The sequence below is a fragment of the Microcaecilia unicolor genome, chromosome 6 (assembly GCF_901765095.1).
Source record: "Microcaecilia unicolor chromosome 6, aMicUni1.1, whole genome shotgun sequence".
NCBI classification, from domain to species: Eukaryota; Metazoa; Chordata; class Amphibia; order Gymnophiona; family Siphonopidae; genus Microcaecilia; species Microcaecilia unicolor.
In genome coordinates, this window is record NC_044036.1 from 135,689,529 (window position 1) to 135,711,982 (window position 22,454).

Consider the following 22,454-nt stretch of genomic DNA (forward strand, 5'->3'; position numbering starts at 1 on the left):
TTGTAAGCTCTGTTGAGCAGGGACTGTCTCTTCATGTTCAAATGTACAGCGCTGCGTACGTCTAGTAGCGCTATAGAAATGATAAGTAGTAGTAGTAGTATCAGTCTGGTTGACCTTTAGATGCAGTAAAGCATTGGACGAGCCAATCGGAGTAAGCTACAGGATGCCATTTCATGGCCAGCAGAAATGGGAAATTTTCACCTTCAAAATAAATGAATCTCTGTTGCTCAAACAACCTTGAGAACTCACGCAAACAAAAAGCTAATGCACTCACAAGTGTAGTCATTCGCTACAAGATATTCACGGTGCCATTAGCTGTTTCTGCAAGAACCTATGATGTTCCTGTTGCCAAGTTATGTCATTAGCCAGTAAACAGCCCACTCTTTCTAAGACTACATCAGAACCATCACCAGATCTGTTAAGTGCAGATGGCGCATCGCAAAAGTTTGATTACACACAAACACCTGTTTCACTAAAGTGCAGCATAATCTTAACAACAACCTGAAGATAAGATACAGATATATAGATAAAAATGTATATTTATATGTATATACATATCTCTGCTTCAGTCCCTCTCCACATGTAATCTATAGTCTGTCTGCAGAAATGAAGCCGTAGCCGCAGGCTTCGGAGGTGCTTTGAAAGTGGCTAATCCCACGATCAATCTCAAGTGGAATAAGGGGGGGGGGGGAATTACGGGGGGTGGGGGAGACCACACAAAAATCTTCAATTTGTATGAAGATGAGTAAGATGGAAATTCCATAAACAGGCTGGATGAAGCGATAACGTTCACATCCAGGAGTGGAGAGATAACATGAGCTTTGGAGTCTGTCTATCTACCTCTAGGGCTAAATCGATACACCACAGAGAGGGGCACTCATCTCTGGCTTAAATAAATGTATCCCACTGCTGGAATTTATTCACGTTACTGTAGCTTTCCTCCTCCTTTCCCCTTCTCTCTGTGTCATTCTCGTCACAGAGAAAAGCAAACTCCTGCCCTCCTCCGCCAACCATAGCTTAATAGCAAACAAGAGCCCTCCCCGGGGAGGGCAGATTCTGCACAGCAGAATAATCTCTCCCCTCCTGCTGTCATTCCGTAACAGAGGTCACTTCTATAAGGGGGACAACTCCTTTCAGGCACCCCAATCCCACAAGGTAAGAGCCTAATTCTATACTGGCATCAGAGCACACAGATTCCATCACAGACCTGGTATAACTGTGGGCGCTTAAACATGACACTTCTGTGCCCTTGAAGAAAGGAGTTGAGGGCCTGATATTCAAAGGGGTTTAACCGGGAAGGAGAGACTCCAGAAAATCTGCTTATAATAAACTCTGTTAATTAAACAAATGAAACTGCTTTTGACTAATATACCAATCTGCATGCAATGATTTTTAGTGATTTAGTTTACTGTAACCCATTATGGACTAGACTATATATGGAGCCTGGAAAATGGGTGACAAAAAAAATATGCCTAGGCGCATTCTATAAACTACACCTAAATTTAGGCATATTTTTTTATAATACGTCTACGTTTCCACACAGATAATTCACAACGCAACAATGATTTTGCTACTGAGAGAAAAACGTGATTTATACTAAATTGAACCCGCCAATTCCAAATATGAACTCCGAATTTGCCTGACACGTCTAGATTTTAAGTTATACATGCAAAGCCTATTCACTTATAATAGTAATGCTTGGGATGCATTTGTGCTAGTAGTGTAGAACTTCCTTGGAAACAGACGAGCTGAAAACTGTGCTGAAGTAGTAGACAACATGCTTAAAGCATATGAACAACTTGGTTGCCGAATGTCCTTGAAAATGCATTTCTTACATTCCCATCTTGACTTTTTCCCACCCAATTTGGGACACGTAAGTGACGAACATGGAGAGAGGTTCCATAAAGACATTTCTACAATGGAGAACAGATATCAAGGCCGCTGGAATCCCAACATGATGGGAGGACTACTGCTGGTTTTTGCAACGGGAAAATATGACCGGTCACAAACGCAAAGGTCTGAAGCACTTTTAACAGTACTGGGCCTTGCTGAAGTAAGACTTTTAAACTGGAATACGAGACATTTTTGAAATTTTGTTATTCCATTACATTTTCATATACTGTTTACTACGAAAACTTTGATGTAGATCAGTTAATTGTTGGAGTAAAACTCGTTCTGTGAAAAATTATTCAATGCTTTCCAAGTGCTTAATTCATATGGGCAAACTTATGCATAACAAAATTTCCTGACGTGTTACAACAATTTTGACTTCGGATTTGGAATACGCACACTGAATTTAGTATAGGACAAATGGTTTTTGAGGAGTAGCACATGAAAAATTTATTTTTTGTTGTGCTGTGAAATACGCCAAGTGCTCATCTGTGAGACTAAATTTAGTCACGGGGCAGTTACAGCAAGTAAAATTTGGTGTAAATCCCGACATCTAAATTAGGCGCAGACTGGGTGTATTGTATATCAACATGCAAGATTTTAGAAATGCCCATCCCCCGCCCACTTTTCAACTATGCAACTTAGAATTCACACAGGTCACGTTACAGAATATGCTTAGACAGATCTGCGCATAAATTCTAATTAAAGCCAATTAATGTCAATAATTGCTTGTTATGTGGCAGTTATCAGCGCTGATTGGCTTGTTAACTAAGTCGCGCACGGAAATCCAGAATACGACTGGAGTCGTGTGCGCAACTTAACTTGCATTATATGGAATACGGGAGTATATGCTAAGCTTCCAACTATGCTTATTAAAAATATCAAACCATCCAACTTGTAGCCACTATAACGGCTTCTGGGAGTCCCAGATGGGCTGGTACCCAAATGCTATTAAATTGGTTACATGGTTTCACGATTTTAAAATGTACTCAGAGTAATCCTATAAGCTGAAGCCTAGAGGAACGCGGCACAGTTAGTTATCTGTGTGCATGAGACACTATTCCATCAAATAACGCCTAAGAGCCATAGTGCCCAATTACAAGAGGGACGTACATGTGGGCGGAGCATGGATGGGTCATAGGCGTGTCTCAATAGGCGCATTTTCAATATGATGTCTAAGTTTGAATTGACGATGACACAAAAAGCAGATGAAGAAATCTATATGAAGATGAATTTATTCAACCAACAATGCCCAACACAGGCCGTGTATCGCCCACACACGAGCTGCCTCAGGGGCTATAAATAAACAAATACAATCATATTAACAGTATGCAAATTAATGCATAATAAAATAATACAGAAAAAGAATGAATTAAAAGATGAAAAAAATCCATTTCAATAAAAATATGAATATACAAATACATTAAAACCGTAACATACAGCAATACAAAGATATTGAAAAAACATATATAAAATCAAGCACATTGTCATTAAAAAATAAAAAGACGGATATCACATAAATATAAATAATAAAAATATAAATAAGTTCAAATTGAGACATTTTGCTGAAAATGTCTCAAAAAAGTCTCGCTCACAGCCATAATCAAACTGGAAAAACATCTAAATTTCTGGTTCAATTATGGCTTTGAACTACATGTTTTCATGCTAAACTCGTCCATCTACAAGTACCATTTTTTTTGGGGGGGGGGGGGGGGGGGGAACATCCCAGGGCCGTGCTCCCTCTTTGGAGTCGGATCCGCGTGACTAAAAATGCATGCGTAAATTTCAATTAAGTCCAATTAGTGCGTGTCCAAATTTGCATGTGTAATTTTAAACACCATTATAAAATGTCGGGATATACGGCCGCCCTCCTGAACACTCGCTGGTCCAATACCCCTCACCGCCACCTCCAGCACCACTTCTATATTAAAGAAAAGAAAAGAAAAGAAAGAAATAACCCACGTTTTTTAACTGAAAATTCCCAGTAAAAGAAAAGGCTTGATCGTTACAATATACACATCATTAATCGTGCCAAGCAAAAGCAGGTGAACCCCATCTTCCTGCTGCTCAAGTAAATATCAAATTAACAGTTGTTAGAGGGCTTGAAGCAAGGCACAGAATTTACTGACTCGTCAACCAAATGAAACAACCCGTCATCCTGAAAGCTGAGATAACTGATCTGTAATGGTTGGCTACAAAAAAAAAAAATCGGGGAAAGATATGTCTGTTTTTAATTAAAAGTCAATTCTTTCATCTGCCAGCTGTAGAGTTATAAGCGCTCACTCCAACAGCTCCCTCTGTCAGGGCTTCTATCTTGTTCTGGGGTGCCCGTTTCATTTCCTGCCTCTGGGCTGGCTGCAGTTGGCAGGGTCATGGCTCTAGGCGCTCAGTAACAGCGATAATGGGCAATTAGACTCCTTCTGCAGGATCCTTGGAGGTATTCTGTCCAATTTTCCAGCATCCCTCTGTCATATAATGAGAGACCCCAGCCTATTCAGTCCTCCTCTCCTGCAGCTAGCTTTCTTCTTCCAAAGGGAGAGCAAAAAAGAAAAAAAAAAAAGCAGGCAAAAATAGTTCTGCTTGCTCTAATTATGTCTCTCAAAGTTTATCCTAAAGGAGAAGAATACCAAAGTCCAGCAAGATGCAAGGTGTAAAGACGCCTGAGAAAAGGGATCAATAGGAAATGTGTGGCTGGAAATGAACCTGTATCACTATCACACGTGTACACATGGTCTACAGACACACACAGACCAGGCTGGAGATGAACCCAGAAGCTTAAACTTCAGCACCAAACAGGGCAGAAGAGCCACTCCTGCAGCTGGTTCCAGGCCAAGGAAAACTGCCCCAAGGAGGGAAACTGTGGCAGGTACCATGAGGCTGGAGGGAAGGCACATGGGGTAGTACGGAGCAGTGGATGGAAGGCTGGAAAGCATGTGAAGGGGTGTGGGAGGTTAAAGAGGCTGAAGTGAAGGAAGTAGAGTGCAAAAGAGTCAAAAGCAGGGAAATACAAAATATGCAAAGAACAAAATTAAGCACAATAACACTTTGGGGGCGATTCTATAAAATGGCATCTAAATGTACGTAAGAACATAAGCGTTACCATACTGGGACAGACTAAAGGTCCATCAAGGCCAGAATCATGTTTCCAACAGTGGCCAATCCAGGTCACAAGTACCTGGCAAGGTCCCAAAACAGCACAATACATTTTATGCTGCTTATTCTAGAAATAAGCAGTGGATTTTCCCAAATCCATTTAAATAATAGCTTACGGACTTTTCTTTTAGGAAATTATCCAAACCTTTTTTAAACCCTGCTAAGCTAACTACACTTAGCGTCAATTCTGTAATGTCATTAAGGCAAACCTAACACACTATAGAATAGTAGCTCAAAGCCACTTTGGCACACTGAAACTTAGGCATGGCAGGCATTGGCTGTGGTGCTTAAGTGCACCTTGTAAGTAGCGAATATCGCTGGCTGGAACAGACATGACATGCCCATGCTCTGCCCACTAGCACAGCCCATTTCCTGTTGCGTCATGTGACTAGTAAACCAATATTATAGAATAGTGCCTAACACATACCCACATGTCAATTTGTAATGAGATTCACATGCGGACATGTACCTGTTCTATAATTAATGCGCAGGATAGGCATCTAACTTGGGCCCCTTTCTAGAATTGCCCTTTTTGGCTCGTAAAAAATCTTGGCTACCACCAAACTTTACTACTTTATTCACTACCTCTATATCAAGCTATATAAATGCAGCCTGGGTACATTACACTGTAACGATGGATAATTCTTCTCATTTTTGACATAACTGATTTTATTTTTTCAGTATTGATGCCTTAAACCAGTGGTTCCCAAACCTGGTCCTGGAGGAACCCCAGCCAGTCAGATTTTCAGGATATCCACAATGAATATTCATGAGATACATTTGCATGCACTGGAGACAGTGCATGCAAGTCTCTCTCAAGAATATTCATTATGGGATCCTAAAAACCTGACTGGCTGGGGTTCCTCCAGGATCAGGTTTGGGAACCAACAATAAGTGTGGAGGAGAAAGGGACAGTTCATCAGGTGTGTTACTGCAATAAAACATGTAATTTGTTCCTTAATTTGTTATACATTACTGTAAAGCAAGTTAGTTTAAGATACTGAAGGAAATATAATAATAAGTTACAAAGCATGCAAGACAACTCATTATTATGTAAATCAAAAACACAGCTTGAAGTAAACACATAGGCTGTAGTTTCCCAGAAAAAATAATGCCAGCCTTTAGTTTTCCTGCCCAGGAGCCTCAGAATGGAAAAAGCAATGCCTAGCTGTAGCCTCATGGTTCTATTACTATGGCTGAAGCAGTTATATCAGCAGCAACTGGAGATCGCTCCTTCCCCTAGAACCTTGAGACCACCAGGAATTTGAAGAGGTAAGTCTAGGGGATGGGGGAAGCAAGCTTCGGCTCTGACCCCTTTAAGAACACTTCCTAGGATCATTGGGTTGCATGTAGCAAACTGATCCTCCCGGGAAGGATGAAGAACACGGCTTGCAAGGCTGCTTCCAAGTTGTATTATTGATGTGCCGTGGGAGTCAATAACCTGCAATACTCAGATATCGCATCTTAGTGACTCCTGTGATAAACTAAGGTGTACTAAAATGCAAACTTTTACCACACTTTAGTATTTACCCTTCTAAGCCATCTAAGCGGGAGAAAGAAATCAGGTTCCAGAAGTCCAAATGAGACTCAAGTTGTGGAGTGTGGAGGAGCAGTCGTGCAGATTTAAGAATGGAAAAGCCAACGGCAAAGATGAAAGACTAAAGAGCAACATGCAGGACAGGATCTGATGCAGGGGGACTTACCCTCTTTACATTCTAATGCGACTCTAGATTCCAGATTATCCATCTGCAGCTGGAGACGTTTCAACGTGCGGTCGGCATCCCGTGATTTGCGTTTGTAGGCAATGAGGACAGCGATTATGATGAGCAGGAGAAGGCCACCTCCACCTCCTATGCCAATGATAGCTGGCAGTGACAAGAGACTTTCCGAGTAAACCTGTAGTGTTCCCGGAGAGAACTCAAAGCCTCCAGCTTTAATCTAGTGGGAGAAAGAGATTTCCATTAATCTTAAATCAAAAGAATGACAATGCAATTACACCACCTGCTATTATGCCAGAGAGAAGCCCAGTTCCTCTGCACCAGATCTTACTGCTTTCATTTCATGGGGAGAGATGTGTGCATGCACTTCCTGTTATGCTTGGGTGAACAGGGAGAGGAATGGCCATTGGGAAAAAGGAAAACACGAGAATATAAGCATTGCCAAAGGTCCATCAAGCCCAGTATCCTGTTTCCAACAGTGGCCAATCCAGGTCACAAGTACCTGGCAAGATCCCAGAACAGTAAAACAGATGTTATGTTGCTTATACTAGAAATAAGCAATGGATTTTCCCGAGTCCATCTTAATAATGGCTTACAGACTTTTTTTTTTAGGAAATTATCCAAACCATTTTTTAAACCCTGCTAAGCTAACTGCTTTTACCACATTCTCTAGCAATAAATTCCAGAGTTTAATTACATGTAGAGTGAAAAAATATTTTCTAACATTTGTTCTAAATTTACTGCTTAGTAGCTTCATTGCGTGCCCCCTAGTCTAACAGTAAACAAGCGATTCATGTCTACCCATTCTACTCCACTCAGTATTTTATAGACTTCTATCATATCTCCCCTTAGCTGTCTTTTCTCCAAGCTAGAGCCCTAGCCACTTTAGCCTTTCCTCATAGGGAAGTCGTCCCATCCCTTTTATCATTTTGGTTACCCTTCTCTGTACCCTTTCTAATTCCACTATATCTTTTCTGAGATGCGGTGATAGTGCTTCTGTGTAAGTCTCTGGTGAGACCCCATTTAGAGGCAGTTTATAAAGGGCGTTAAAAGTCAGGTGCCCAAAATCTAGGCCTTAAGCTACACTTCTATAACAGCAACTTTGTGTGTCTAGTGTAAGTCAGAAATCAGGTGCCACCACTTGCGCCTGCTCTATGGCACCTGCAAATGTGACAGCCTAATGGACAGGATTCAAGAAAGCACAGACTGAAATAGTGGGATTGTCCCTGCCTCTCTAGTGTGGCCGTCTCTACAGTTGTGCAGCAGATTAGTTAGGCATTTTCCCAACATTTTGGGTCTAACTTTTGGCACATCATATAGAATTAAGGGATTAGAATATTTCTACTATTCTGGAGACCTTCAAAGAGAAACAAACAGGATGGAGTTGGTTCTAAGAGCAGCTACTAAAATGGTCAGTGGTCTTCGTCATAAAGTGTATGGGGACAGACTTAAAGATCTCAATATGTAGACTATGGAAGAAAGGCAGGAGAGGGGAGATATGAGACATTTAAATACCTATGCGTCAAATGCACAGGAGGCGAGTCTCTTTCGATGGAAAGGAAGCTCTGGAATGAGGGATAGTAGGATGAATGTGAAAGGGGACAGACTCAGAAGTAACCTGAGGAAATACTTCTTCATGAAAAAGGTGGTGGATTTGTGGAATGGCCTCCTGGTGCAGGTGGTGTAGACAAAAACAGTATTTGAATTCAAGAAAATGTGGGAAAAGCACAGAGGATCTCTAAGGGAGAGGAAGAGGTAGGAGAAGGTGTGGATGGGCAGACTTGATGGACCATATGGTCTTTATCTGCCACCATTTCTCATCTGCTACTATTCAATTCTTTCAACAAATGAAAATCATATTCATTCATTCATTCATATGTGCACATCAAGTCTTTAAGTGAGATTTCATACTTAAAAACTGAAGCAGCAGTGGACTCTGTTTGAGATCTTCTGGTAGTCTGATGCTTCATTTGCGATCATTTTCAACAGAAAAATGAAAAGAGACATGAAGGCGGCCAGCTTCATCTGCAGGAGCCTCACACTCCCATGAAACACTGCAGTGCCTCAAGCCGCTTCTCTTCCCCATGGCTCCTCACCTTTCTTCTCCAACCACAACAACCCTACCTCTCCAGCTGCTGAAATTTCCGCTAAGCCTCAGAAGCGGAGACTCTCTGTAACAACATTAAATGCTCTGTATACCTTTGGTGAAGGCAGAACTGCATTTGGGAGGTGGCACAGCGACTACCTCCATCAGGAAGAGGTTGGAGTTCTCCATCATCAGCATCACTCACCGTGACTTTGTGCTGGCCAGTGAGGTTTGGTGACTCGCATAGCAGCTGTGTCTCAGAAACCGTGAGGATGCAGGGTGTGTCGCCAATCAGGACAGTGTAGTTCAGCCTTGAGTTCCCAGGAGCTGGTGGAATTAGGTTGCGCCCCTGGTATAAAAGAGAAAATGGAGGCAAGTTTGTAAATAGTCACAGACAGGAGAATCCTTCCATCCTTGGGCTACTTGTTAACATCTACTATGTGAACTGCAGGTCAAACTTAATCAGTTTATTGCTCATAATCAGTCAGTCTTGACACAACTTGCATGATCTAATCATGTTATCGCATGATTTCTATTCTGCTCAAGCAACTACATTTCAATCAATATTGCTATGACAAAGCTACAGATAAGGACTGTGTTTACTAAGTCTGGTTATTCTTCCCCTTCCTCCTCGTTCTCCAAGGAACTGAGGAATTAAGAATCACAAAATAATGCAAAAGGATATTGTAATAAAAATGCCACTACTGAGCAGCCTGAAACAAAATCATGGGCCAGGTACTGCACAGTGAAAGTAGCATATGAAGTTCAGAATGTGTTCTTATACAAGCTGGGAACAATCAAACTCTGGAGACAGAATGTGATACTAGCCAGAGACAACAGCTTGTTACAAAACACATTCAGATCTTACTTCATTGTGCAGGAATCAAGGGATTATAACTGGTACGTGGAATAGATCTACTCAAATCTGGCCATGTAAGATCTAACCTGCCTGGTACGTGGCCTGATCCTGATCCCTAAGCATGTCACACGGGGTGGAGGATGGGATATGTGTGGGAGGCGAGCAGCTGTCCAGAGTGTTTCTTGGTCTCCATCATCATGTGAAGATTACACTTTTGAGAGGGGGCAGCAGAAAACTTTACAGTAACATGACCTTGGAGGGATGCTCTGAACAGATATAACCAACACTACAGTGATCCTGTAGGCCAGTCCCCAGTTTAGGAAACCAACTGATCATTTCCTGAAGCTCTTGAGATGAACAGAAAAATGGCTTCCCAGTGTGTAACTATGACCCCCTTCTGCATTACACAGCTAATTCCCTTTGGCTAGGCAATCAGATGGAAGATGTGCGGTCTGGTGATTTGACCGATATAGTGGGGGAGGAAATGAAAATGTCCGAATGCAGCCACTGGGCTGACTAAGAAGGACAAATCACTCTGAAATAAAATGAAAAGAAAAAAAAAAAACTACCGAAGCCAGGGTGGAAAAGTGTGAAGCTCATTTCACAATTTGTTCTGGCTATGCCTCAGTGAGACATGGCTATTTCAAACCAAAACCCAGCACCCTTTCAGCTCCTGTTTCACACATGTGATTCAGGGCTACAGTGTAAAGTATAACATCCTAGAGGCTACCATGGCCAGCAAGAACAGAACCACCTGCCTTTCCCAAGGCCATTTCTGCTGACTAAAAGCTAAAAGTATCTGGAACACCATTGTATGACTATATCAGCCATCATTTCTAGCAGTAATGCAACCATACTCAAGCAAAATCAAAACTGGGGACTTTAACAAAATGAATCAAAACCTTTACTTTTTGGCAGGCCTGCACTGACCTAATGAAGAGAGGATAGCTCTCAAAAGCTAGCTACAAATGTATTAAGCTAGGTCAGGTCATGGAAACCGCCTGTAACATTGTCTGTTAACTTCGTCCTGCACTCAGAACATGAAAACTCAATGTTCTACAGCTAAAACCTTCTTGGACCACCATTTTGTCTTCTCTCTCTCACACGCACACGTGTGTGTGTGTGTGCACTCACAAAAATCACCTTCACTGATGCAATTGTTTTCTTCTTCCAAGCAAATTCTGACCATGCATCTGAAAACAAGGCAGTGAACACGCTGTTGGCCAAGGTATGGAAGATCATCTCATCATCTGTGAGCAAGGTGGCACCCAGACAGAGCAGCCATGGTCTTACCTTGAGTATTAGAGGAGAACTGGGCTTTAGCTCCAGAATGCCAGTGGAACTCAGTGGCTCAAACACAGGGTCAGGGTAATAGACAAAGTTTGTTGTATTGATAATTAACAGAGTCTGTACGTTGTCCATGATGAAACCAATCTCATCAGGCCGGTCACCCATTTCCGATGGAATCCAAGAAGGGTTGTCGATGTAAGGAGCAAGGCACACCATAGTTGTATCATTGAAAACAGTACAATTCTGCAGAAGAGAAGGGGAAAAGAAATCATACAATCGGATCCACGACCCCGAAGACCCTTGGGCCTTGATGAGGTCCTGGAGCAGAAGATGCTCTTAAGGTCATTAGAAATGAAGTTCTCTAAGATGCCAACATAGCCAGGACACAATCACATGCCCCTACCTCATAGGTTTCAGCCTATACTTACATTTTCCCCCTCAGCGTTTCCATATTTTGCTCGTATTCTTGGCTCTGTGATGGTAGCCAGATTGGTTCCAGTTACTATGAGTGGTGTCCCTCCACTATGATATCAAAAGAAAAAAGAAAAAAAAATGATGGGAGAGGAAATCTGCAGGATTATCCAGCCACTGCTTTCCAGCTTGTTCCATTTCATTAAAGTTACCTCTGTGATGTACAAAGACCCCCTCCAATCAAACTGCAAATGCTGTGTCACACGTCCTATCCTACGATGCTTAAGAGCAGAAAGTTATTGGCCAAATTACTCAAAGAAACCCAAATTATTATATGGAATCTGCAGCTCTCTGCATCTCATTGGCACTACTGCAAAAGTGATTTTCTATGTCAGTAATAGACATGCAGGAACCTATATGCAGGGCCTGTATACTGCTCCCCCTCACCCCCACCCCAAACAACCTACATTCGAAAGTTAATATCATGCTAATGGTTCTTCGAGTTTGTTTTTGTCACTGTAGCCACTCTTTGCTACTCCTTCCCCAGAAAGCTGCTGCTCTAGGTGATTGATTAGTTTACCTAATGTTTACATCAACCTTGCTTATATTCTTCATAAGGTCCAGGACCCAAATCACTGTCTTAATACATGTCTTTCCTCAGTCATTTCTTAGTAGCACTATTCAGCATATCATGGCAAGAAGACCTGCTTCCACCCCTGACAGTGTTACCTGTTGATGCTCCACTCAGGATCTATCTTCAGGATGTTGGGGTCCTCGGTGTAGTTGTACTTCACCTCAGGGTTGTCCAACTCTGCTCGGTTTATATTAATGATGATCTGGGCTCCACCAGCACTGGTCCCTGCTGGCGTTTTACAGCGGATTTCTCTGGAGCGTCGCCTAGGAAAGATGAATATATAGTCACTCTTCTCTACGATCGCCAGACCTGGTCAGGGAGCTCTAGGGAACGAGGAGAGAAGAGGGAAGTCTGTTTTGTTCACAAATCACTGCTACTATAGCACTCATTTCTCCGTTCGGAGCAAAAGAAATGCTGAGGCAGGTCACTCTGTGAAAACTAATAATTGTAATAATGTTAATTGGCTGAATCCTGCAATGGTTTTACAGTGAAATGAGTACAGTTGCCACCCAATATGGGTTCTTTCATTCCCATCCCACCACTAATTTCTCACTCTGCTCATAAGTATCTCTCTATCCCCTCTACCCATGTCTCCCTCCCCCTCCCACATCTCTCTCTTCTCCAGCCCTTCTCTGCCAGTAACTGTTCAATGCCAAAGTCACCAGCCAACATCTTTCCTTGGTAGAGGCCACACAAGAATTGCATAGGCACCTTGAATTCTGTTTTAATTTAGACCTAAAATGTTTGGTGGGTCCATGTCTTAAGCTCTTGTATTTTATTTATTTTAATGGGAGACAATAACCAATGGAGAACATGGAAGAAGGTGTAAATGAAAGGCTGCCAGGTCACCCAAATCATCTCAGGGACTTGTAGTTCTAACACCCCAAAGAAAAAAAAGGACTACGTTTCCATGCATGCATCAGGACTGGCCCAATATGACTCTGATGACCTGCATCCATGTTCTTTTCTCACGAACTTAGAAAGGTATGAGACATGCCTCTGACCTGCTCAACCTGTTTCACAGGAACACCTGGGATGAACCTCGGAAGCAAAACAGGTGAACCCATAGGCAATGCATGACACCAAGAGGCTTCGAGAATCTCTCTCTGTAATGCCTAATCTACCTATCAAAATAGAAAGGACATGGAAGAGATTCTGCAACTACCCCTACACCCCAGATGGTTACAAGTAGTCAAAAACCAAACTCGGTGCCAAGTGTCAATCCTATGCCTTTAACATTTCAGCACTTCCTCTCTCCCATCACACAGACTACAAAAGCACTAAGAGAAATATTTAAGGGTCCACGCTATCTCCAGGCTATATTCTGGCTCTAAGAACTGAAACACCTCAAGGAACCAAACAAAAGCTTCAGTGTGAGGTAAAGGCTGCAGTTCTGCAGGCACTGGGGCCCTTACCATGAAAATGTGCACGGTCTGCCTCCGATAGCCACAGAAACATCACTTCCTGCATTCAGGTGGTAACCCTCGATGGTTATCCACGTTCCTCCAGAGAGGGGTCCACAGGCAGGGGTTACACGATAGAAAGTGGGGATCTATTGAGCAAAGAAATTCAACAGAAAGAAAAGAAAACTGTGAAGGAAGCCATAAGGGGCTGGAGATGGGGACAGCGGTGGATTCTTCCTGGTTAGTAGCCAATCTCAAGCTCTCAGTACCTTGTCCAATGGCCTCTTCTAAGCGGTTCATGTGGATGAGGTGCTCCAAACAAATTCATGCCCAGGAATCAAATTGTCAAAAATGTCTGATTTTTGCCAATATTCATTGTTTATTCATTCTACTATACATTTTACAAAGCAAATACTACACTAAAATAACCATAAAATTAATTATTTAAGAACTCCATTAAAAGATAGGAAAGGACAGACAAATCTTTCATACTAAAGAAAATAACAAAAACAGAAACAATCAACTTGTATCAACAGTTACGCATAAACACAAAACAAACAAAAAAAAACATCTCTGGAACATCCAGACTGATGAATACTTATTTATACATACACTTTTCCAGGGCTACCAAGAGATGGAGCCGGGCCACTGAGGACATACTCACAGTTGCCCCTTTCCCTTGCTCAGGCCAACCCCCCCAGCCAAACCAGGGGTCCTGAATCCAATTTGGAATCCTGTGTCTGCTCCTCCCTGGCCTTTAAGGGGGGGCCTGACACCGGGATCCGTCTTTATCCTGCTCCTGTTGGGACCCGGGTGACTGCATTAACGCAATCACCCAGATCCCATCAGGAGCAGGAGAGAGACGGATCCCCTTGGAAGCTGTGCCTGGGGGAATCTTGCCCCCCCCCCTTCTTGGCGGCCATGCACTTTTCTAATAAATGTAATCATTCTGAAGTCCACAGTTTATCCACAAAACAGGTATTGCATAAGGAGCAACAGTATTTATTACATTCACTTGCCTTGACTGCACCTTCAAGGCAATGGTCCATCAAGGCCATTTTAAAGTTTTACATTTCTTTTTGTTTATTGTAAAGATCTCCCCCCCCCTCACCCCACAAGACAGGTACAGAACAGGTGAAAAAGTAGCCAAAAACATAGAAAGAAAAACTTACCACAAAAGTGAATGTTTTGGGTGATAAGGCCCTGTAGTCTGGGGAGCAATCCCTCACACATATCTCCACATGCAGCTCATGGGTCCTCACCCCGCTAGCATCCCCAATCTCGCAAACGATTCTACAAAAATCAAAATAAGAAGGTGTGAGATTGGCCAACCCAACAGTTAGCTATGCTGTAGGCTTTTGCTCATGGAAGGCCCCACTGTACAGTATAAGAAATCTGTTCTCTTATACCTCCAAATTAGGAAGACACTCACTTTTCAGCGCTGATATACTCCCGCTCAATGGGGATGCAGGGGACCCTCCCGACCCGGACCCCATAGCGGATGTCCTCAAACTTCAGTCCAAGATTTTCTCCAGTAACAGTCAGTCGGGTCCCACCTTGCCGAGGACCAGTTTCAGGTGACAACTGCAAAAGAAAATACTAAATTGTGAATGGCGCAAACTAATTAGGCAAAACGAAATCCCTGCATCATAGCTGTGGGATGACTGCAGACCCAAAGGTCCAAGGCAAAAGGAGAACCTCCTTGGGACAAATATCACGCTGTGGAGTGCTCAGTGACTTCATGGTCACATCAAATTAATGTACTAACTGCAATCACCACTTGCTGCAGAGGGGAAGCAGAATGTGGTGCTCAGAATGTGTTATGTGCTTTTGCTCCCTTCAAACATTGAGATGATATCCCATGTCGAACAATAACCTCACAGAAATAAACTCGCTCTAAATCTATGGTCCCTACTGACTGCAAACAATTCTACCCAAAATCAAAAGAAAAAAGCAGCTGAATTAAGCAAATCTGACCAGATATTCCTGTATATACTATAAGAAATCATTAGAGAATGGAAACCAGTGGCGTAGCTACGGCTCAGGCCCACTCAGCCGCAGCACCCCACATCAACATCTCCCCTCCTCCATGGTGTCCCAGCATCTGCCCGCCCGTTGCTGAACCCTGTCTCTCCATAGTAAACCTTAAAGTCATCCCTGGCACCTGTAGTAATTCATTATTGCTGCCTGTGCCGGCCCTGCAGGCTTCCATCGGATGGGTCCCGCCCTCGCTGACATCATTTCCTGTTTGGTGGGACCCAGCCAATGGAAGCTAGTAGGGCCGGCGCAGGCAGCAATAATGATCACTGAGGGCAACGGGGACTCTTGTAAGGTTCATCAGAGAGGAACGAGGTTCAGCGGCAGGCAGGCAGATATCAGGATGCTGCGGAGGAGGGGAGATGTTGATGTGGGGTAGGTGGAAAAAAAATCTCTTTTTTTTTACATATATCATGGGGGGGAGGGAGGTGCATGCTATGCTGTGGAAAGGCCCATGCAAAACTCTGGGTCTGGCTATGCCACTGATGGAACACCCATCATGTAAATACTCAGCACCATTCAAGATATAATCAATTCTTTTAAATTCTAGCAGCATGTAGTAATTACACTCCCTTAGTTTTGATCCTCTCTGGTCATTGTACTTCTGAGTCCACCCTCAGAAGGCAAAAAAGACCAGAGACACACCTCCGCTTTCTCCTTGGACACAGACTCTGCCTGCTTCCAAGGGGCCGATGGAGTCTGATGAGATTCATTTAGCAAAATTACTTCCAATAAAGCAGACAGGTGTGGCGTGACAAAAAGCAGTATTATGACTGATGAGCAGTGTGGAGGGAGCCCAGCAACACCAATAACGAGGTAATTACGGGCAATTTTACAGCAGATTTCATTGCCTCGAATGCAGCCCGTCAGTCGTCACACACCTGCAGTCACTAAATTGAATTAATGTATCCTGGTGCTGAGCTGAAGCTTTTGCTGCTCAGAGTTTGGGAGCCGACTACCTCCTCTATGTGGAGCCTGGGTTTCGAACTCTGATGGAAGGTAAACCTAGTCTAAGGCTGCAACATCGGTGTCCGATTCCTTCCTACAAAGTCCTGAGTGGTGTGGAGCGGGTGGAGGTGAATTGATTTTTCACTCATTCAAGAAGTAGAAAGACCTGGGGACACTCAAGGAAGTTACATCGAAATACTTTAAAAACAAATAGGAGGAAATATTTTTACACTCAAAGAATAGTTAAGCTCTGGAACTCATTGCTGGAGGATGTGGTAACAGTAGTTAGCCTATCTGGGTTTAAAAATGGTTTGGACAAGTACCTGGAGGAAAAGTCCATAGTCTGTTATTGAGATGGACATGGGAGGAGCCACTGCTTGCCCTTGGATAGGTAGCACAGAATGGTGCTACTAACTGGTTTTCTTCCAGGTACTTGTGACCTGGATTGGCCACTGCTAGAAACAGGATACTGGGCCAGATGGATCATTGGTCTGACCCAGTATGGCTATTCTTATATTCCTGTTTTTGAGAAGTTTAGTTATTTTTTTCAATACACTCAATCTTGGCTGCAGTTGGATCAGCAGCAGATGAGGCAAAGATCTGGTCTGGACCTAATCTGGGTCCATCCTCTACACTGTGGTTCTACTGGTGCATCTCAAGCACTATGGAAAGCTCCAGAATCGCTTAAGCATTTTGGTACCATGTCTGTTCTATGACATCTCACCACATCCATGCAGGATCCCTTTTCACAGCATGAAAAAAAACTGATTAGGGAAAGACATTCCCTGCTCTCTCTCTCCAGGAGGAAGGGGAGAGAGACCTGGAGGAGGGCTCAGACAGAAGACATCCTTCTCCAGGTAGGTGAGTGGCTTGCATGAACAGATGCCAGACGTTATAGGGTCAAGAAGAACATCCTGAACTGGAGCAAGTCCAGGATATACTCCCAACAGGAACAGAAACCTTGGGGTACATGGTACCCCAGCATCCGATGCTGTCCTGATTTCACCATCTTTGCAGGCACAGAATATTATAACTGATCGTCCAAGCAAATATAGCAAATTTTAAAAAAACTTTATTATCTCCACTACAACACATAAAAACAAAAATCATAACCAGACACGGTCATATTTTGCTTCATCGAGGGCAATAAAACCACTCAAAGGCATTATACCTCTGATGCATCACATGGGTGAAACATGGCCATGCCAGGTTATGAAGTTGTTCTATGTGTTGTAGTTGACATAATAAAGTTTGTTGAAAATTTGTTTTCTTTGCTCGGACAACTGATCTGTTGCAATATTCTGTGCTTTGGCTGTGGAGATCCTGGCCTTGCTTGTTTGTTGGTTTCTGATCTTTGCAGGTACTGCAGAACCAGCAGCTCCTCTCCCCTCCCTTCATTGGTTCAGACTCAGCTCTTTCTCCCCTCCCCCTCCCATTAGTGCAAGTGTCTTGGTTTTTTAATTGGTTTCACATGGGCCCTTTTAAATGAAGCAGCAAATAGCATTTGTAAGGGCCCAGCCTTTAAACAGGCACAAAGGCGGGCGGAACGAGCCAGAAGCAGCAGCAGGCCGCAGCCGCCTGGACTGACGTGAGCTCTGTCTGTATATCAAAGGCGTCTTCTCCGTCTCTTTTATGGTTTGTACCAGGCAGACAGAATAGACAGGAAAGACTGAAAAACATATCGTTCCCTGACCTCTGTCTGAATCTCCCAATCATTTCAAAATCCTGTTGTGATAATAGAAGGGGGGAGAGGAGGGTGAGGTGAACACGAAGGCTCTGTGTTACAGCTGACACTGTGGCTACAGTTATCAGCATGAAAAATGAGGTCTCTTTTCTTCTGCAACCCTTTCATCCCTCTATGTTCTCTCCCTCCTCCCAGTCCACCCCTCACCTGATTGAATATAATTCCTCCCCCCCATCCTAAAGTCACTCTAAGCACTCCCAAGAGCACCCCTTCATCAGAGCGAGTGAATAGCCTGGTTAAAAGGGAAAGGTATGCTATAACTCTCACTGAGTTTCATGCCAACCACACTCAATAGCATCAACTCCCCCCCCCCCTCCCATCACGATTACAGGTCACCCAACCTCCACCCCACCATAGGTATTCCAACCCCATCCCCACTATGGGCCCTAATTACACCCTGCGGTACAGTTTTGGGATTGACACTTCTTAAAAACAAAGTTTAACATGCATTCATGGAAAAACCTGTGCTGAAAGGTTTTTTTTTTTTAGTTGAACGGGAGTGCACCCAGAGTGCGAAACAACCACCATGTTATCATGTATTTCCGCACAATTATGTTGCGGTTGTAACTGCAGAAGCAGATGAACTTTCCATGGTAGCAGTCTGCCTTACAGTGAACACGTCTTTCTGTAATTGCATGTTGACATCTGGGCTGCCCCCTCACCCCTCTCTCTGGAATGAGGGGGCTTATGATGAAGTTGAAGAGGGATAGACCTGAGGAAATAATTCCTTTACAGAAATTCGTGGAACGGACTCCTGGTGGAAGTGGTGGAGATGAAAACAATATCTGAATTCAAGAGACCTTGGGACAAGTACATAGGATCTTTAAGGGAGTGATAGGGAAGGGAAATGGGACTTGATATACTGCCTTTCTGTGGTTTTTGCAACTATATTCAAAGCAGTTTATATAGTATATAACAGGTACTTATTTGTACCTGGGCTAATGGAGGGTTAAGTGTCTTGCCCAGAATCACAAGGAGCTGCAGGGGGAATCAAACTCAGTTCCCCAGCATCAAAGTCTATTGCACTAACCACTAGGCAACACTCCATGTAGAAGCTCAAATAGGGAAAGGGAAATGGGACTTGATATACTGCCTTTCTGTGGTTTTTGCAGCTACATTCAAAGCAGTTTACATTGCATACACAGGTCCTTATTTGTACCTGGGGCAATGGAGGGTTAAGCGACTTTGCCCAGAGTCACAAGGAGGTGCAGTGGGAATTGAACCCGGTTCCCTAGGATCAAAGTCCATTGCACTAACCACTAGGCTACTCCTCCACTCCACTATGGAGAGTAGATGGCATGGATGGGCAGGCTGGATACGCACAAAAAGGCAGGGGTGAAAGTGGAGAAAACTCCAAATGACCAACGCAAACAAGGAGTAACAGCATCCAAAAAGTTTATTCGCCAAAGCAAACTGACACAAAAGACCCTACACAGGCCATGTTTCAGCAACGAACCTTCTTCAGGGGTCAATACGGTTGAGATAAATCAGCATCGCAGAGCGTGTGAAAATCGTTAAAATACTGAAGCACAATACAGTGCGTGCCGTGGAAAGAGGTCTATCAGCTACATTTCTCTGTTTCCCTTTTACAGCTTCATATTCGGAATTTAAATAAAATTCAACGCCAGTAGTTTAATGCAAGATTTAGGGCACTGTAGCTATTTTTATGGTGCATTAAGGATCTTTTAGCACATGTTAAAATCTGTGTTAAAACACATAATGAGTTCAGTGAATCGGTCTTAAGTGAGCTCAAACACCATCTTACTGTGCTGAAACCTAAATCAGAACCTCTCTGGAGAAGGGGGCAAAGAGATCACACAGTTTCTCCTACATAGCTATAAACACAGGGTCAGTGTAACAGAAAATCATAACAAGTCCAGTATATCCTAAACAAATGTATTTGTTAGACAAAAACGCAGCACTGGTCTGGAAAATTTCAACCTGCAGGAGACCGGCTGGAAGAGGATGAGCTGGAAACAAATCCCTGAATTAAAGACTATTACATGATCTGGGTTGTCAAACTCCCCCAGCCGATGTTTGAGCAGCCACGGACTGCCCTGTCCTGCTTAGTTAACTCTGCAGAACCCCCAAGTCCAGCCCCCTGAATAAGCAAGGTGGCCTTTAGTCTTTCCCAGTCTGCACCGAAGCAAGTTGTGCTGGCAGCCCTGGTTTTGGAGAAAGCACAATGTTTATCGTTTATTCAAATTTGCAAGACTGCCTTATCTGGCGAACAAGTCAAAGTGGTTTTCTTACTAAAATGAAAGCTTGAAAGAGGGAAAGAAAACATGTCAAAGCAAATCACACAGATCATTCAAACGAGACAGACAGAGCAGATTTCCACCTGACTATGGGGAGGTTCAACCAGCTGCACCTTGTCAGACACATTTCCAAAGACAAAAAAAATGAGCTTTAAAACTTTTTAAAAGAAGCCTCATTCTATACAGAAAAAAAAAAATGTCTGATGTAATTGAAATGGGAAAGGATCAGACTGGGAAGCACCAACCGATAGTCAAAAAGGGATCCTTCTACCCAGTGCATTTTTTCTAGCAAAAAAGGTGCCATTACTCAAATGCCTGGCCATCCTTCAGGGGTGGGGAGATCACTGAGGAATCCACCCCACAATAGCCAGGCTCCCTTCAACCAGTCACAAAATGTATGACAAGGTAGAATTGGTGGGTAGAGCCTGAGCGCTTTCATTAAAACTTGAGTATCATGGGTCAATTTTAGCCAACAATGGAAAAGGTGCCGGTACTCAGTACCCCCAAGAACCCCCTCAAAAAAAGTTCTGCTTTTACCAAGCCATGCTAAAAAATGGCCGGCGCTGTCATCAGCGCATGGCTTTTCCACCTGCTGTGGCCACTTTTAGTGCAACAGTAAAATGGCCACCTTTCCATGTTTTTTTTGTAATGGCCGCACACTGCTTTCCCAACTAGCGCATAGCCAATACCACAGGAGGCCTTACCATCACCTATTTAGAAGGCGCTAGGAGCTCCTGAACTAATCCACAGCGCATGGTAAATGTGCCCCTGCTACTTGATTAGCGCAGGGCATGCCTGCTCTCCGCCCCCAGACGAGCCTCCCACTCCAAAACATAAAAAATATTTTTTAACGTAGGAATAGTGTGCACTGATGGTCAAAATACCACGAGATACCTCAGCGCGTCCCACGGCACTGCTGTTTTACAGTGTGGCAGGGCATATGCTAGTGCCAACCACAGCTTAGTAAAGGGACCCCTAAGTGAGTAAAGAGAATGAGAAGGAGCAGTGGTGTCCCTAGGTAGGCTGCCACCCGGGGTGGATTGCCGCTGTGCCCCCCGGGCGTATCACCCCCCCCCCCCCCCCACACACACACACACAAATCTTGACACCCCCCCAGTGCATCACCCCCACCCCCAAGTGCATCACTCTTACCTCCTGGGGGTGCAGGAAGCAGTTGCCCGGCTGTCGGCTCCGCCGGTTCCCTGTCCCGGAACAGGGAGTAGGGACCCATCGAAGCCAAGTACAGTGCGGGTGCTTCCTTGCAGTGTGCACCCAGAGTGGACCGCCTCCACCGCCCTGCCACTGGGAGGGAGCACAAGACACACCATCGTGCAACATTTTTAATGTACAAACAAACCAGAAGCCAATGCTGTCGAACTAACAGAGGCTTAATATGATCATATTCCCCGGGCCAGTATTAAAAAACACACACAGCATTTGTTCTGTAGAGACTGAAGTCTCTTCAGATTAGCTTGCGAGACACCTGCATAAATAATATTACAATAATCCAGCTGAGATATTGAAAGGGCATGGATGAGGGTATGGTTCAAGGAAGTGAGTGCAGTTACAGGACATCCTGTGGAGATTAAGATTCCTCAGCCCCTTGGTCTCCGCAGGCTGTGACTCAAGACAGGCCAGGACAATTACAAGAGAACGAGTGCCTGCATCTCCTGCCTCCCCCCCCCCCAAGCCCTCCAATGCTTAATCACTGTATACACAGAAACAGAAGACATAGGAACCTTGTTCCAGAGGGCATTTAGCCATGTTTATAGTGCACCAGCCCCTTTTCCTTTATGTAAAATTAGTTTCAAAATCCCTAAGTAGCTATGAGTAAAGTTTCATGGTACAGGTTATAGAGACCAGGTCCAAATGACCTGGACCTCTCACAGGAGGAGAAAACTGCTAATCACAAACGAGATGCTTCAGACTCAGGTACACATTAATAAAAGTGAAATAAAGACACCTTCAAGAACAGAGACAGTTGGAAAAGGCAAACATCATAGTTATGGAATGGCCTGAGGTA

At 43.7% G+C, this 22,454-nt stretch overlaps 1 protein-coding gene across 2 annotated transcripts in view; it reads right to left on the minus strand.

The window, feature by feature from the left end:
- PLXNA1 (plexin A1) overlaps positions 1–22,454 on the minus strand; it is a 551,734-nt gene that overhangs the window by 88,450 nt on the left and 440,830 nt on the right. For both annotated transcript variants that reach the window (XM_030205992.1, XM_030205991.1), the window contains exons 13-20: positions 14,877–15,028; positions 14,617–14,737; positions 13,457–13,593; positions 12,137–12,304; positions 11,425–11,518; positions 11,000–11,239; positions 9,053–9,196; positions 6,747–6,981 (exon numbers count right to left, since the gene is read on the minus strand). In XM_030205992.1, coding sequence (XP_030061852.1) covers positions 6,747–6,981; positions 9,053–9,196; positions 11,000–11,239; positions 11,425–11,518; positions 12,137–12,304; positions 13,457–13,593; positions 14,617–14,737; positions 14,877–15,028 — 1,291 coding nt within the window. The remainder of the gene's footprint in view (positions 1–6,746; positions 6,982–9,052; positions 9,197–10,999; positions 11,240–11,424; positions 11,519–12,136; positions 12,305–13,456; positions 13,594–14,616; positions 14,738–14,876; positions 15,029–22,454) is intronic.